This window comes from Delphinapterus leucas, chromosome 9, assembly GCF_059928025.1.
Source record: "Delphinapterus leucas isolate spDelLeu-1000000601 "Yukka" chromosome 9, BTC_Dleu_Yukka2, whole genome shotgun sequence".
In the NCBI taxonomy this organism is placed as follows: domain Eukaryota; kingdom Metazoa; phylum Chordata; class Mammalia; order Artiodactyla; family Monodontidae; genus Delphinapterus; species Delphinapterus leucas.
This window is the reverse complement of record NC_143137.1, coordinates 12581193-12594295: the sequence shown is the minus strand read 5'-3', so window position 1 is coordinate 12594295 and position 13103 is coordinate 12581193. Positions and strand designations below refer to the sequence as shown.

Here is a 13103-nt window from a genome sequence, read left to right as displayed (position 1 = left end):
TAATTTTAGTAAGGTACATTTTTTAAAGGAATTTGTGAATTTCATCTAAGTTTTCAAATTAATAGGCATCAAGCTGTTCATAATATCTTCTTTTTAACTTTTAAATTTCTGTGACATCTGAAATACATCATTTTCTTGCTCAGTATTGTTTTATTGTTTATTTGTGCTTTTTTTTTTTTTTTTTTTTGCCTGCCAGTCATGTGAGAGGTGCGTCAATTTAATTAATCCTTTTTGCCGAGAACCGTTTCTTGGCTTGTTGATCCTTTCATTTATGTTTCTTTCATTAACTTCTGGTCTGTCTTTATTGTTTCCTTCATTCTACTTTCTTTGGCATTTTTTTTTTGCTGTTCTTTTTGACATTTTAACTTGGATGCTTATTTCATTAATTTTCACCCTTCTCTCCTGGTGTTTTCTTAGAAAGCTATAAACTTTACTGCTTCAGCTGCGTCCTAGGAGTTTTGATATGTAATATTTTCATTATTATTCATTTCTAAATGTTTTCTAATTTTCATCATGATTTTTGTTTGACCTATGAGTTATTTAGCATGTTTTAAAATTTTCAAATCTAAAGTTTTCCTACATCTTTTTGTTAATGGTTTCTGATTTAATTGTGTTATGGTCAAAGAATGTAGTCTATATAATTCCAGTATTTTAAGTTTATTGAGATTTGTTTTATGGCCTAGCATGTGGTTTGTTTTCATAAATGTTTTATGTAGGCCTAAAAAGAATATATATCAGTTATTGGGTACCATGTTCTATATATGTCCATTCAGTCAAGTCTGTTAGTTGTGTGGCTCAAATCTTACACGTCCTTACTGATTTTTTTCTTCTGTTTGAACTATAGATTATTCAGAAAGAGGTGTTAGAAATATCGCACTAGATAGATTTGTCTGTTTCTCGATGTAGTTTTATCCACTTTTGCTTTTTTATATTTTGAGACTGTCAGTAGATGCATTCACATTTCAAATTCTTTCATTTTTCTTGCATGTTGACACTGTCATAGATACTCTCTTTAGCACTAATGCTGTCTTTTACTGTGGTCTATTTTATTTAGTATTGTTAGTAGCCATACTAGCTTGCTTTGATTAGTTTTTACCTGGTATAATTTTTACTTATCTTTACTTAAGCCATTTTGTATCCTTATATTTTAATGCATCATTGGTAAAGGCATGAAAACAGGATCTTTTAAAGTCCCAAGGCTTTTTGTGTGTGTGCCTTTTGACTGGACCATATAATCGATTAACATTTATTGTAATTGTTAATGTATTTAGATTTATTTCTATACCAGTTATCTATTGCTACATAACAAACCACCTTGACAACAGTTTTTCTGCTTACAATCCTGTTGGTCAACAATCCGTGTTCAGAGCTGTTCTTGTGTTGGTCTCGCCTGGGCTCCTCAGTGGCTTGTCTTTTCATGACTTGATAGCTTATTTATTTCCTTTTCTCACTGAATAATATTCCATCATGTAGATGTACAACAGTGTGTTTATCCATTTACCTATTGAAGGACATCTTGATTGCTTCCAGTTTTGCAGTTATGAATAAAGCTGCCGTAAACATTTGTGCGCATGTTTTTGTGTGGACATAATTTTTCAGCTCATTTGGGTAAATACCTAGGAGTTCACTGGCTGTATTACATGGCATGCTTAGCTTTGTAAGAAACTGGCAGACTGCTTTCCACAAGTGGCTGTACCGTTTTGCATTCCCACTAGCAATTAAGGAGATTTTCTGTTGCTCCACATCCTCATCAGTATTTGGTGTTCTCAGTGTTCGGGGTTATAGCTGTTCTGATAGGTATACAGTAGTTTCTCATTGTCTCAATTTGCAGTTCCCTAATGACATAACATTGAGCATTTTTTCACTGGTTTATTTTCCATCTGTATATCTTCTTCAGCGAGGTGTCTGTTCAAATCTTTGCTATTTTAATTGAGTTGTTTCTTGTTTGTTCTCTTATTGTTGAGTTTTAGAGTTCTTTGAACACAAGTTCTTTATCAGATATGTGTTTCAAAAATATTTTCTCTTATACTGTCTTTTAAAGCTGTGTTTTCATTCTCTTAACCGTATTTTCACGGAGCAGAAGTTTTTAATTTTAAGGAAGTCCAACTTATCAGTTTTTTTCTTTTGTGGCTCTTGCTTTTGGTGATTTATCTAAAAACTCATCAACAAACCCAGGATCACCTACATCCTCTACTGTGTGATTTTCTAGAAGCTTTATAGTTTTTTATTTGACATTTAGGTCTATGATCCATTTTGAGTTAATTTTTGTGAAAGGTATAAGGTTCTCGTTTTCTGCATCGGCCACTCTTTATCCTTTCTCTTTGTTGCACTTGGAATTTTCCTCTTAAGATCAGAGCCTCAAATGTGTCATCCCTATTAATGTAATCTTTTAAATTATGGTCTGTTAAATCTGTCAATATCTTTTTGAATTTTGGTTCTTTCATTCATGTACTTATTCATATTTATCAATTTGTCTTGCAAATATTTGAGTACCTACTACAAAGTAAGCTCTGTTCTACCTGTTGAGGATACAGTCTGAACTAAACAAGTTCTCCCTCTCTGTCCTCAAAGAGCTTCCACTCAAAGTGTGAAAAGGAGGGATGCAGATAAAACACATATACAAATAAACATATGATTTGTCAGATGGTGATGAGAGCCAAGAAGAAAAATCAAGCAGGGTAAGGAGACCAAGAGTAATGGCGGTGTTAGTTTAGTTCAGGAGGCCAAGGAAGGCCAGTCTGGTAAGATGACCTTTGGAAGAGACGTGGGGGAAATGAGTGAGTCATGCTGGTAGGTTGGGGAAAGCTTCCGGGCCGAACGTACTGCACGTTCGGAGGCTCTGTGGAGGAGTGTACTTGGGGCTTGAGGAAGAGTGAGAGGCAAATGTAGTTGGAGGAGAATGAGCAAGGGGAGGCAGGAGAGAGGATGAGGTTGAAGAAGTCAGGAGGGGCAAGATTGTCAGGTTTGTATCATTTACGCATTCAGTCAATTACCTTTCCTCTCTGTTGTTGATAAAGTGTTGTGTAGGAAAAGGCTGAATGGAGAGCCCTAAAGAAATGTCACCAGGAATCTACCTAAAATTTGATGTCCCTCCACTGAGCATCTTGCTTTGAACGTAGACATTCAATTGGTAATCAGTTCACCCAGTTGTATTCTAGTGTATTGTTCCCACCTATCTCCGCCTTGTCCCCAAGGATGTTATCAAATAACTTGCCAGGTGCCTTGCTGAAGACCCAATAGAATGTCTGTCTGGATTTCCTGATCTTCTGATCTAGTAATCTGTCAAAGATGAGGATACTCTGAAATGCCTTGTTCTCGGTGAACCCATGCAGATTCCCAGTGATCACCTATTTCGGGGTGTTCACAAAGCATCCTTTTAATCAGGATCAACATATATTCTCTCTTTTTAAAAAAATATTTATTTATTTTTGGCTGCGTTGGGTCTTCATTGCTGTGTGCGGGCTTTCTCTAGTTGAGGCGAGTGGGGGCTACTCTTCGTTGCGGTGCACGGGCTTCTCTTGCTGCGGAGCACGGACTCTAGGCGTGCAGGCTTCAGTAGTTGTGGCATGTGGGCTCAGTAGTTGTGGCGCACGGGCTTAGATGCTCCGCGGCCTGTGGGATCTTCCTGGACCAGGGCTCGAACCCGTGTCCCCCGCATTGGCAGGCAGATTCCTAACCACTGTGCCACCAGGGAAGTCCCTATATTCTTTTTTAAAAAAGTGAAATATTTGGATTGAGTGAGCTCAGTCACCAGAGGACAGTGATTTAATCAACCATGGGTATGTAATGAAACCGACACAAAAACTCAGAAGGACAGGGTTTGGAGAGCTTCTGGGCTGATAAACCTGTGGAGATCTGAGGAGAGGTGGTACGCCCAGAGAGGGCCTGGAGACTCCACACCGCTCCCCACACATCTTGCCCCATGTACCTCTTCATTTGTCTGTTCATCTGAATCCTTTCTAATAAACTGATAACTGTGAGACAAAAAAAAAAAGAAATATTTACAAATGTATAACTGCAAAGCCAGTCATTTCATTTTTCAGGATAAAAGTAGAACCATTCATCATAAGATTAGATGGTGTTAGTGTAGGACTTTGTTTTTCGTGTGTTGACTGTGACTTAGTGGCCCAGGTGCTTTAGCCCATCTGACATCCAAATCTTTAATTTTTGCCTATTAGTGGGTCTAGTAAAGTGTCAACAGGAGAGAGTGTTTCCTTATTTCAGTACTAGTTGCATTACATTTGTTAAAATTCAGTGTTTGGTTTTAGAGGTGGTGGCTTAGATCATTCATTTAAGTCTACGTATGTATCTGAAATGAGGTATCCTCAATACAAATGGTGAGGCTTACATACCATTTAGTCACCATTTTGTGACTGCTTTGAGCCATACCTATATTTCTTTATGTACAATCATAGCAAAACCACAGTAACCGTTTATGTAGTACAGTGCCAGTTAAGAACAGTTACCTTGCTAGTCGTTTTTCATACTGCTTTCCAACAGTATTAGGAAGAAGCGCTTTTCCCTTCCTCCAGTACACGTGATTTCATTGATAAGGAAATTAAGATTCTGAGAGTTTAAGGCCACTCAGCTAAAAAGTAGCAGAGTTGGGATTTAATCTGGGTCTCCTGGGCTCTCAAATCTGTGCTCTTTTTATTACATCTGTTTCTCCTTATTTGCACATACACTTGACTTTCTGCTTGCAAATGAAAGTCACTGGGTAAATGATGTAATAATAGAACCTGCACTGGACTAGAAATGATTCCTCTGACTAGCTGACTGTATAACCGAGACAAATCACTAGGTTTGAGTTTTATTTTTAAAGTAAGGAGCCGCCTAGATGGTTTCTGAGGTCCCTTCCAGCTCTAAAAATATAAAACTATAAAAACCATACATAGTTGCTTTGATAGCTGTTTAGTTTCTCATGTATATCAATTATGTAGAATTTAAGAAAAGGTTCAGTGTAAAACTTTAAAGAAAATATCCCATATTTTTAGACCTTTGGGCCTGTGGCTCTAGGATGATAAATTTACCAAAGGCTTCCTTTGTATTGCAGACAGATTATGAGGGCCAAGCCAAGAAGCTCCTGGAACTGCTGGAAAACACAGATGTGATCATTGTTGCTGGAGGAGATGGGACTTTGCAGGAGGTGTGGCCGCTCTTCTGTTTGAAACCATTTTGAAAGGGAGGAAAATAGAAATTAGGTCTTGGAGCAGTGGCGTAAAGTGGTTATAATTCAAGGAAATTATTTCTTTGTAATCCATTCTTTTTAGGATTGTTTCTCTCTGAAACAAGTATAGCATTACATTTTTCTCATGCACTTTTATTTCATTGCTTCGTATAAATTCTATACCCAGCACATGGAAGGGTTTTTGTTTTATCAGATTTAAGTCGGATAAAATGGAATAAAACAGGGTACAAAATGGTGCTGGGTGTGAAACGCTTTTTATATTTTGAAGACTCTTATGAAGTAGCCCTGTTTGTTAGGGAATCACTGTTTCAATTATGGGAAGGTTTCTTATAAAATAAACTTAAATAACAATTGCCTTTTAAAAAAATGCATCTGTCCATTCTCACATCATTTCCATCCCATGTAATGTTATCTCCTAATGGTACATTTAGAGGCAGAGGTCTACATGTTCTGATGTATGCGTTGCTTTTGTTCTGCAATTCCATTTCCTTAATGCTTGCTTTGGTCCAATAAGGACAGTAAGTATATTGCCCTGGAAATGCTCTTCTTTTCCAGGGCAATAGACTAGAACCTACATTATGTATTGGAAACCCCTAAAGGGCCCAGTGCAGGTGCCCCTCCCGCTCAGTCACCCCATCCTGTGTACCATAAGTCACATCCATACCTCGTTTCTCATTGTCTTTTGCCTCTATTTTGGTGGTTTCATTGGTGTTCAGGGACCAGGAGCTATAATAGCGGACAGGGCACTGTCCTGTGTTTGAGTTAGCAATCATGTAAGCCTTAGTAAGCTTCTTTTAAAAAGACTGTGCTAATGATCTTGTAATTGTGTTTATGGATTTTTAATGAAGTGTGAAGAATACGGATAGCATACCAACAAAGTAATGAAGTGGAACTCACGACAGCTCCATTTAATCCCGAAACTCAGTGAGGCGGGAGATGCGGGAGAAGATTGGCTTTTGCCTTGACTTCACAAAATGTTTTTAAGAAAGAAACCAAATTGTGTATCTGGTATAATCTAGTCATCAAAATATGCCCTGGTTAAAAAAAAGAATTGGAGGGAAATATAGCAAAATATAAACAACTGACTAATGATGCCTGGTGGGTTTATGAGAAAGTATTTTTTCTTCAGGTATTTTCCACAGTTTTTACAAGACCATGTGTATTATAGTTTAAAAGTAAAAAATAAATTAAGTAAAAATTCAAATTAAAAATTCTTTTTATAGAGGGAATACAGTCTCCCTTGTCTTCATATTCATCAGTAAGAAACATTTATTGAGAGCAGGCTTCTCTCTGAGTGTAGCAAAGTGCTGTTTTTTTCCCGATATGTGTACTTCATAGTAGGAAACTAGGATCTTTAGTATAATTGATGTGTACATCACATTTATACCCATCTTATAGAACTTAAAACGTAATTTTACTAATATAATGTGGAAGTTTTATAATTATTTTATCTTAGCCTTTATAGTACTATTGATCCTAGGTGGAGAATAAAATCTAATCTAGCTCTGATCTTATTGGAGAATAGTTTGTGCTTTAAGAGCCAATACATCTTTTGACATAGTTTCTAGGAAGAAAACAGGAACAAGTTTGTGGTCCATGAAAATTGAATCCAATTCTTTTATGATAAAGGAAATACAAGTTGTTCATAATAATTTTTTTAAAACATTTGTAGGTTATAACTGGAGTTCTTCGAAGAGCAGATGAGGTGAGCTTTAAAATAAGAATAATTGCATTTTGACTTTTACTTTCCTGTTTTAATCTCTCTTTATTTCTTTCTTTTACCCTTTCTCCCCTTTTTATATTTTAAGATGGGCACAAGTTGTGCTTCCTCGGATTTTAGAAAATAAAGTACTTCTGCCTATGTCATAGAACACTTTTATTAACTCATGGTGGACTTTTCTGCTTTGGGGATCCAGGGTATCCAATGGCTTTTACCAAGAGTTGTTTAAAATATAAAATTTCCCTATAGAATCTTTTCTTCAAAGGATTCCTTCATTAATAAATTGTGGTATATTCATATATTAGAAGCCATACAACAGTTAAAATGAATGAACTAGGTTTATAAATATCTACGTGGTAAATCTAAAAAATATTCAATAAAGGCAGGTTGCCAAAGTATTTTATGCATTTCTACAAAGTTTTAAAATTCAGAAAACAAAGATACTCTTAACAGATGCCTAAACTATGTAGTAAAAGGATAACAATGTGAATGGAAAGGAATCACACCCACCTCACGATGAAGGCTTCCTCTGGGAGGGGAAAGGGGAGTAGGATGAGAAGGGACTTGAGTTGTATCTGCATCACTTTATTTCTTAAAACTCTGAAGCAAATATGGCAAAATGTAATATTTGTTAAATCTGGGTCTTGGGTACATGGGTATTCGTGAGATTACTTTAAATTATTGTAGAAAAGTGTGATAAAATATTTTATAAGTAATAACAAGAAAGAAGATCCTTCCCAGTCCCTTTGGTAATAGTAGACTGAGCTCAAAATAATCTTTAGGAACCTTACGGTATCTGTTTATTTGTGGCCTTTAATTAAGTCCTCTACTGTGCCATTCTTCTGCTACTTGACCTTGCTTATTCTCTTAGCCTTGTTTATACTTGAGGTAGTTTATAAAGCCCTTTCACCTGTCCTCAGTCACTGTACAAATGTTAGACATTTTTAGTTGAATCCTATCTGCAACTTTGTCAAATAGTGTGGCAACATAATACAGTCTGTCACAATCATGCATTTATCTAATATCTAAGACCCTCATTTTCTTAACCAAATTTCTTTCAACCAGCTGCCATTAGCACCCAAATATTCCTTCCAAATGTGAAGGTATGTTGTTTTCATGAACTGCCTTGTTCTAGAACCTGCTTCCTCAGTATTACCTGGTTGCTGGTCTAGGGGTGTGGGAAGGAAGGCTGGGAGGCAGGCCCAGGGTCAGTTACTTTGTCATAGTGGACACACCTGTGCCTCTCTGTTCAACCTCATTTTCTGACCATAACAATAAAACTTTGCTCTTGTTTTCTTCCTCGCCAGGCTACCTTCAGTAAGATTCCCATTGGATTTATCCCACTGGGCCAGACCAGTAGTTTGAGTCAGACACTCTTTGCCGAAAGTGGAAACAAAGTCCAGTAGGTTGTCAATGTGGGATGGTAGCATTTGTGGGTAAGCGAGCCTGGGAATGGAAAATTCACACGTGTGATATAATTTTCTTTTTGAGTTTTGATAGCCTGAAACTTCAGATCATTAAGAGGAAGAGATCAGAGTTCAAGCGTTGGGTTGATTGGGAAGTTTCTCTGTTGGGTTGTGGGACCCTGGTGATCTAATGTTAAGTCCTCAGGGCAGGTATGGAGACGAATACTGATGTCCTTCTGACACTTATGAAGGTAGCTTCGCTGGTCCAAGCATACTGTTTGTGTGCTTTTGTGTTGTAAGATCCTCTGCTGAAGACATATTCGCAGTGATCATTTGTTTGCTTTAAGTATGTATGATGACAAATAGCAAGTTCCCTGCGGAGACTGGGCCAGCAGCAGCCTTGGCTCCATTACCTTGATAATATAAGTAGCTAAAACAACCAAATATAGTTACGTCCTTTAGGGAATGCCAAAAGTGGAAGGCAGTGTGGATAAAGTAGACAGGGGAAGTAGTGCAACCCTGACATGAAATTAAATTGTTGTGGGTCTAACAGTGTCCTCAGGAGTCAGGCAAGTTGCTATTATTGCTCTTTTCTTTCAAAAGCATTATGTAAACAAAGATTTAGTCTTTCAGGAAGATGGGAATCTTGAATTTGAGTCATGGCTTTGACAATGCTTAAAAATATAATCTTGGACAAATCATTTTCAGGCAGGTTCTCATTGTCAGTTGCCTGATCTTTAATGTAAGCTCTGCGATACATTGGGGGAAGTCAATAAAAAATATTTGTGAATGAATGAATTGAAATCTTCTCAAGACATTTCTTGTTATAACCTTCTAGAATCAATAACAATAATAATACTCAGGTGATTTTCTGTTTTGGATTTTTTTTTCTGCTTTGGGATTTTTATTTTAGATTGAGGTATAGTTGACATAAAACATATTAGTTTCAGGTGTATAACATGATGATTTGATATTTATATGCCACCACAATAAGTATAGTTAACATCTGTCACCATTCAATAGTTACAGAATTGTTTTTCCTTGTGATGAGAACTTTTAGGATATACTCTCTTAAAAACTTTCGGACATGTAATGCAGTATTATTAACGTTAGTTGCCATGCTATACGTTCCATCCCCATGACTGACTTATTCTTTTAAATAAATTTATTTATTTATTTATTTATTTTTAGCTGTGTTGGGTCTTTGTTTCGATGACTGACTTATTTTATAACTTGACTCCCTTCGCCCTTTTTACCAACCTCCCACCCCCCACCTCTGACAACCACCAATCTGTTCTCTGTATCATCTATGAACTTGATTTTTTAAAATTTTAATTTAATTTATTTTTTGGCTGCATTGGGTCTTCGTTGCTGCATGCAGGCTTTCTCTAGTTGCTGCGACGGGGGGGCTACTTTTCCTCGCGGTGCACGGGCTTCTCGTTACAGTGGCTTTTTGTTGTGGAGCACAGGCTCTAGCGCACAGGCTTCAGTATTTGTGGCGTGTGGGCTTCAGTAGTTGTGGCTCGGGAGCTCTAGAGTGCAGGCTTCAGTAGTTGTGGTGCACTGGCTTCAGTAGTTGTGGCTCGCAGGCTCTAGAGCGCAGGCTCAGCAGTTGTGGCGCACGGGCTTAGTCGCTCCGTGGCATATGGGATCTTCTCGGACCAGGGCTCGAACCCGTGTCCCCTGCATTGGCAGGTGGATTCTCAACCACTGCGCCACAAGGGAAGTCCCTTGTTTTGTTTTGTTTTTTTAAAGATGCCACCACATATAAGATATCATACAGTATTTGTCTTTCTCTGTCTGACTTAACTTCACTTAGTATAATACCCTCCAAGTCCATCAGTGTTGTTGCAGATGGCAAAATTTCATTCTTTTTTATTGCTGAATAGTATTCCAGTGTATGTGTGTGTGCACACAAATGTGTATATATATATATATATATATATATGTATCTCACATATATATCACATCTTCTTTATTCATTCACCTGTCAACGGACACTTAGCTTGTTTCCATATCTTAGCTACTGTAAATAATGCTGAACAACAAACATGAGTGCATATATCTTTTGAGTTAGTGTTTTCGCTTTCTTTGGATAAATACCCAGAAGTGGAATTGCTGGATCATATGGTAGTTCCATTTTTAATTCTTTGAGGAACCTCCATACTGTTTTCCATAGTGGCTGCACCAATTTACATTCCCAGCAACAGTGCAGGAGGGTTCCCTTTTCTCCACATCCTCTACAATACTTGTTATTTCTTATCTTTTTGATAATAGCCATTCTAACAGGTGTGAGGTGATGTCTCATTGTGTTTGGATTTGCATTTCCATGGTTGTTAATGATGCTGGGCATCTTTTCATGTACCTGTTGGACATCTGTATGTCTTCTCTGGAAAAATGTCGATTCCAATTATCTACCCAGTTTTCAAGTGGATTTTTTTTTCTGTTGAGTTGTGTGAGATCTTTATGTATTTTGTATATTAACCACTTACCAGATATATGACTTGCAGATATTTTCTCCCATTCAATAGGTTTTGCCTTTTCATTTTATTGATGATTTTCTTTGCTGCACAGAAGGTTTTTAGTATCATGTAGCCCCACTTACTTATTTTTACCTTTATTGCTTTTGCTTTTGGTGTTAGATTCAAAAATCATTGCCGGGCTTCCCTGGTGGCGCAGTGGTTGAGAGTCCTTCTGCTGATGCGGGGGACACGGGTTCGTGCCCCGGTCTGGGAGGATCCCACATGCCGAGGAGCAGCTGGGCCCGTGAGCCATGGCTGCTGGGCCTGCGCGTCCGGAGGCCGCAGCAGTGAGAGGCCCGCATACCGCAAAAAAAAAAAAAAAAAAAAAAAAAAAATCATTGCCAAGTCTTATGTCAAGAAGCTTACCCTCTATGTTTTCCTCTAGAAGTTTTATGGTTTCAGGTCTTATTACATTCAATTCTTTAATCCATTTTGAGCTAATCTTTGTGTATGGTGTAAGCTAATGGTCTAGTTTCATTCTTTTGCATGTGGCTGTCCAGGTCTGCTTTGGGATTTTGAATAGGCTGGTTTTGTGGATTTGTTTTTGCTGTTGTAGTTTTAGGAGTCATCTTTTATCTTTTAACTTTTTTTTTTTTTAGATAAAAACCTTGCTCCATATATCAAACACCAGGCATAAGCGTAGACATATAGCAGACCTTTATTAAAACGTCTCTCATGCTTCAAGCCTTAGTCTGATGGGGAGGGTCAGCTCTTTACCAATCATCCTGCAGCCTAATGTGGCATTTCAGTTTGCCATATTTTTTTCCCAGTTTAGAATTTCTAAGGGGCTATAAATATGACAAACAATGAATTAAACATTTTTTCTTATCTGAGACAAATCCTATCTGGTTTGGGTCTTGGTTACTTTAGATAGCTAGTCTTTCCCCCTGTCAGTATAGATTATTAGAACTGCTTGCCAGCATTACCAGATATGCCAGTGATGCGGAGGTAGGACATGTCCCTTAGAGAACACCTCACCTATCCAAAAGCCAGTGTCTGTGCAGTGTGGCTGCCCTCAAGGTCTTAAATAGCCTTCAGTTTTTTAGGAGCTGATTTTCCCTGTAGTTAAACTAATGTTGTTGCTGCTTCTATTTATAATTTAAAGATTTATAAAACTTAATTTATAAGCATGCCCCAGGGCTCTTAGATAATTAAGTCAGTCTGCCCTGGGTTCATAATTTTGTAGACCTCTTAACATGGCAGATGCCTGAGGCTACTTAAAAGAAAAAGGCTTTGCTTTTTGCATTGCTGTCGAGATTTGTTGTACCATAATTACTACAGAAGAAAAAGGAATTTTGAATTTGGAATGTTGCAGATAAATAATCCTAAAAAATAGCTGTTTCGTGCTACAGTGCTGCTTTATTTAGAACTTTCAATTATTGCTGGAGAATGATAAATTTAAGGTTGCATTTTAACCATCTTCTGCCAAGGAATTTTGAAAAAAAATTAATAGAAAAAGGCATTTTTCAGTTGGAACATTTTTTAAAGGTCACCCTCTCAAAAGCACTTCTTAAACCTCTTAATGTGCTAGGTACTGCTCAGAGCGAGCACAAAGCTTTAGGATTCTTTCTAATAACTTCCTTTGAAATTAATGTATTCATATCAAATTAATCTAAACTGGTGATCATGTGTTTTGCTTTCTCCCAAATTGAATCTCATTTTCTAAACTGCTACCTACTTCCCAGATAGCAACTGTATTGGAGGGAAAATGGGATAAAGATATGTTGATAGAGAAATATGAGAAAGTAAAGTAGGCTGTGTCTTAAGTTTCAACTTGCTTCCTAGGGAACCCAGAATGTAATCCAAGCATTGGAGTTAATGTGTATATTTTGGGGATTTATTATATTTTGCTAATATAACTCCAGCAAATCCTGTCCTTTAGCTATCCTTCAGATTATTAGAGTAAAAAGGAATATGGTTTTTGAAGTGCTTGACTTTCATTCTCTTACAGTGAATGAAAGATGTATTATTATTTATTTATCATATTTTCCAGTGATAAAAGTCAGACACCATGTAGAGACTCAATAAATGTGAGGTAAATAAATGATTGGTGCCTTGTATAAACTTCTCTTTGCCAAAGCCTTCTCTTTGAGCCTGTATCAGAGCCTTCCACTAGATTTGTATCAGTAATTCTTTTATACACCTTTGTTCTGCTTTCTTGGAGTATTTTGAAAGAATTTGTCTTTTTCTTGACCCAGCTATTAGTACTCTGGGTAGGAGTGTGGTTGTGTGTGTGTGTGTTGGGGGAGATGTTGCTTATTTTTCAC

At 37.3% G+C, this 13103-nt stretch overlaps 1 protein-coding gene across 11 annotated transcripts in view; it reads left to right on the top strand.

The window, feature by feature from the left end:
* AGK (acylglycerol kinase) overlaps positions 1 to 13103 on the top strand; it is a 93271-nt gene that overhangs the window by 41380 nt on the left and 38788 nt on the right. For 10 of the 11 annotated variants that reach the window (XR_016394268.1, XR_016394267.1, XM_089917296.1 and 7 more), the window contains 4 exons: positions 5054 to 5146; positions 6861 to 6893; positions 8216 to 8310; positions 12830 to 12871. Coding sequence is in view for 9 of the 11 variants with exons in the window: in XM_089917296.1 (XP_089773422.1) it covers positions 5054 to 5146; positions 6861 to 6893; positions 8216 to 8310; positions 12830 to 12871 (263 nt within the window). In the remaining 2 variants the exon portion in view is untranslated. The remainder of the gene's footprint in view (positions 1 to 5053; positions 5147 to 6860; positions 6894 to 8215; positions 8311 to 12829; positions 12872 to 13103) is intronic. The other variant, XM_089917297.1, reaches the window with a different exon arrangement.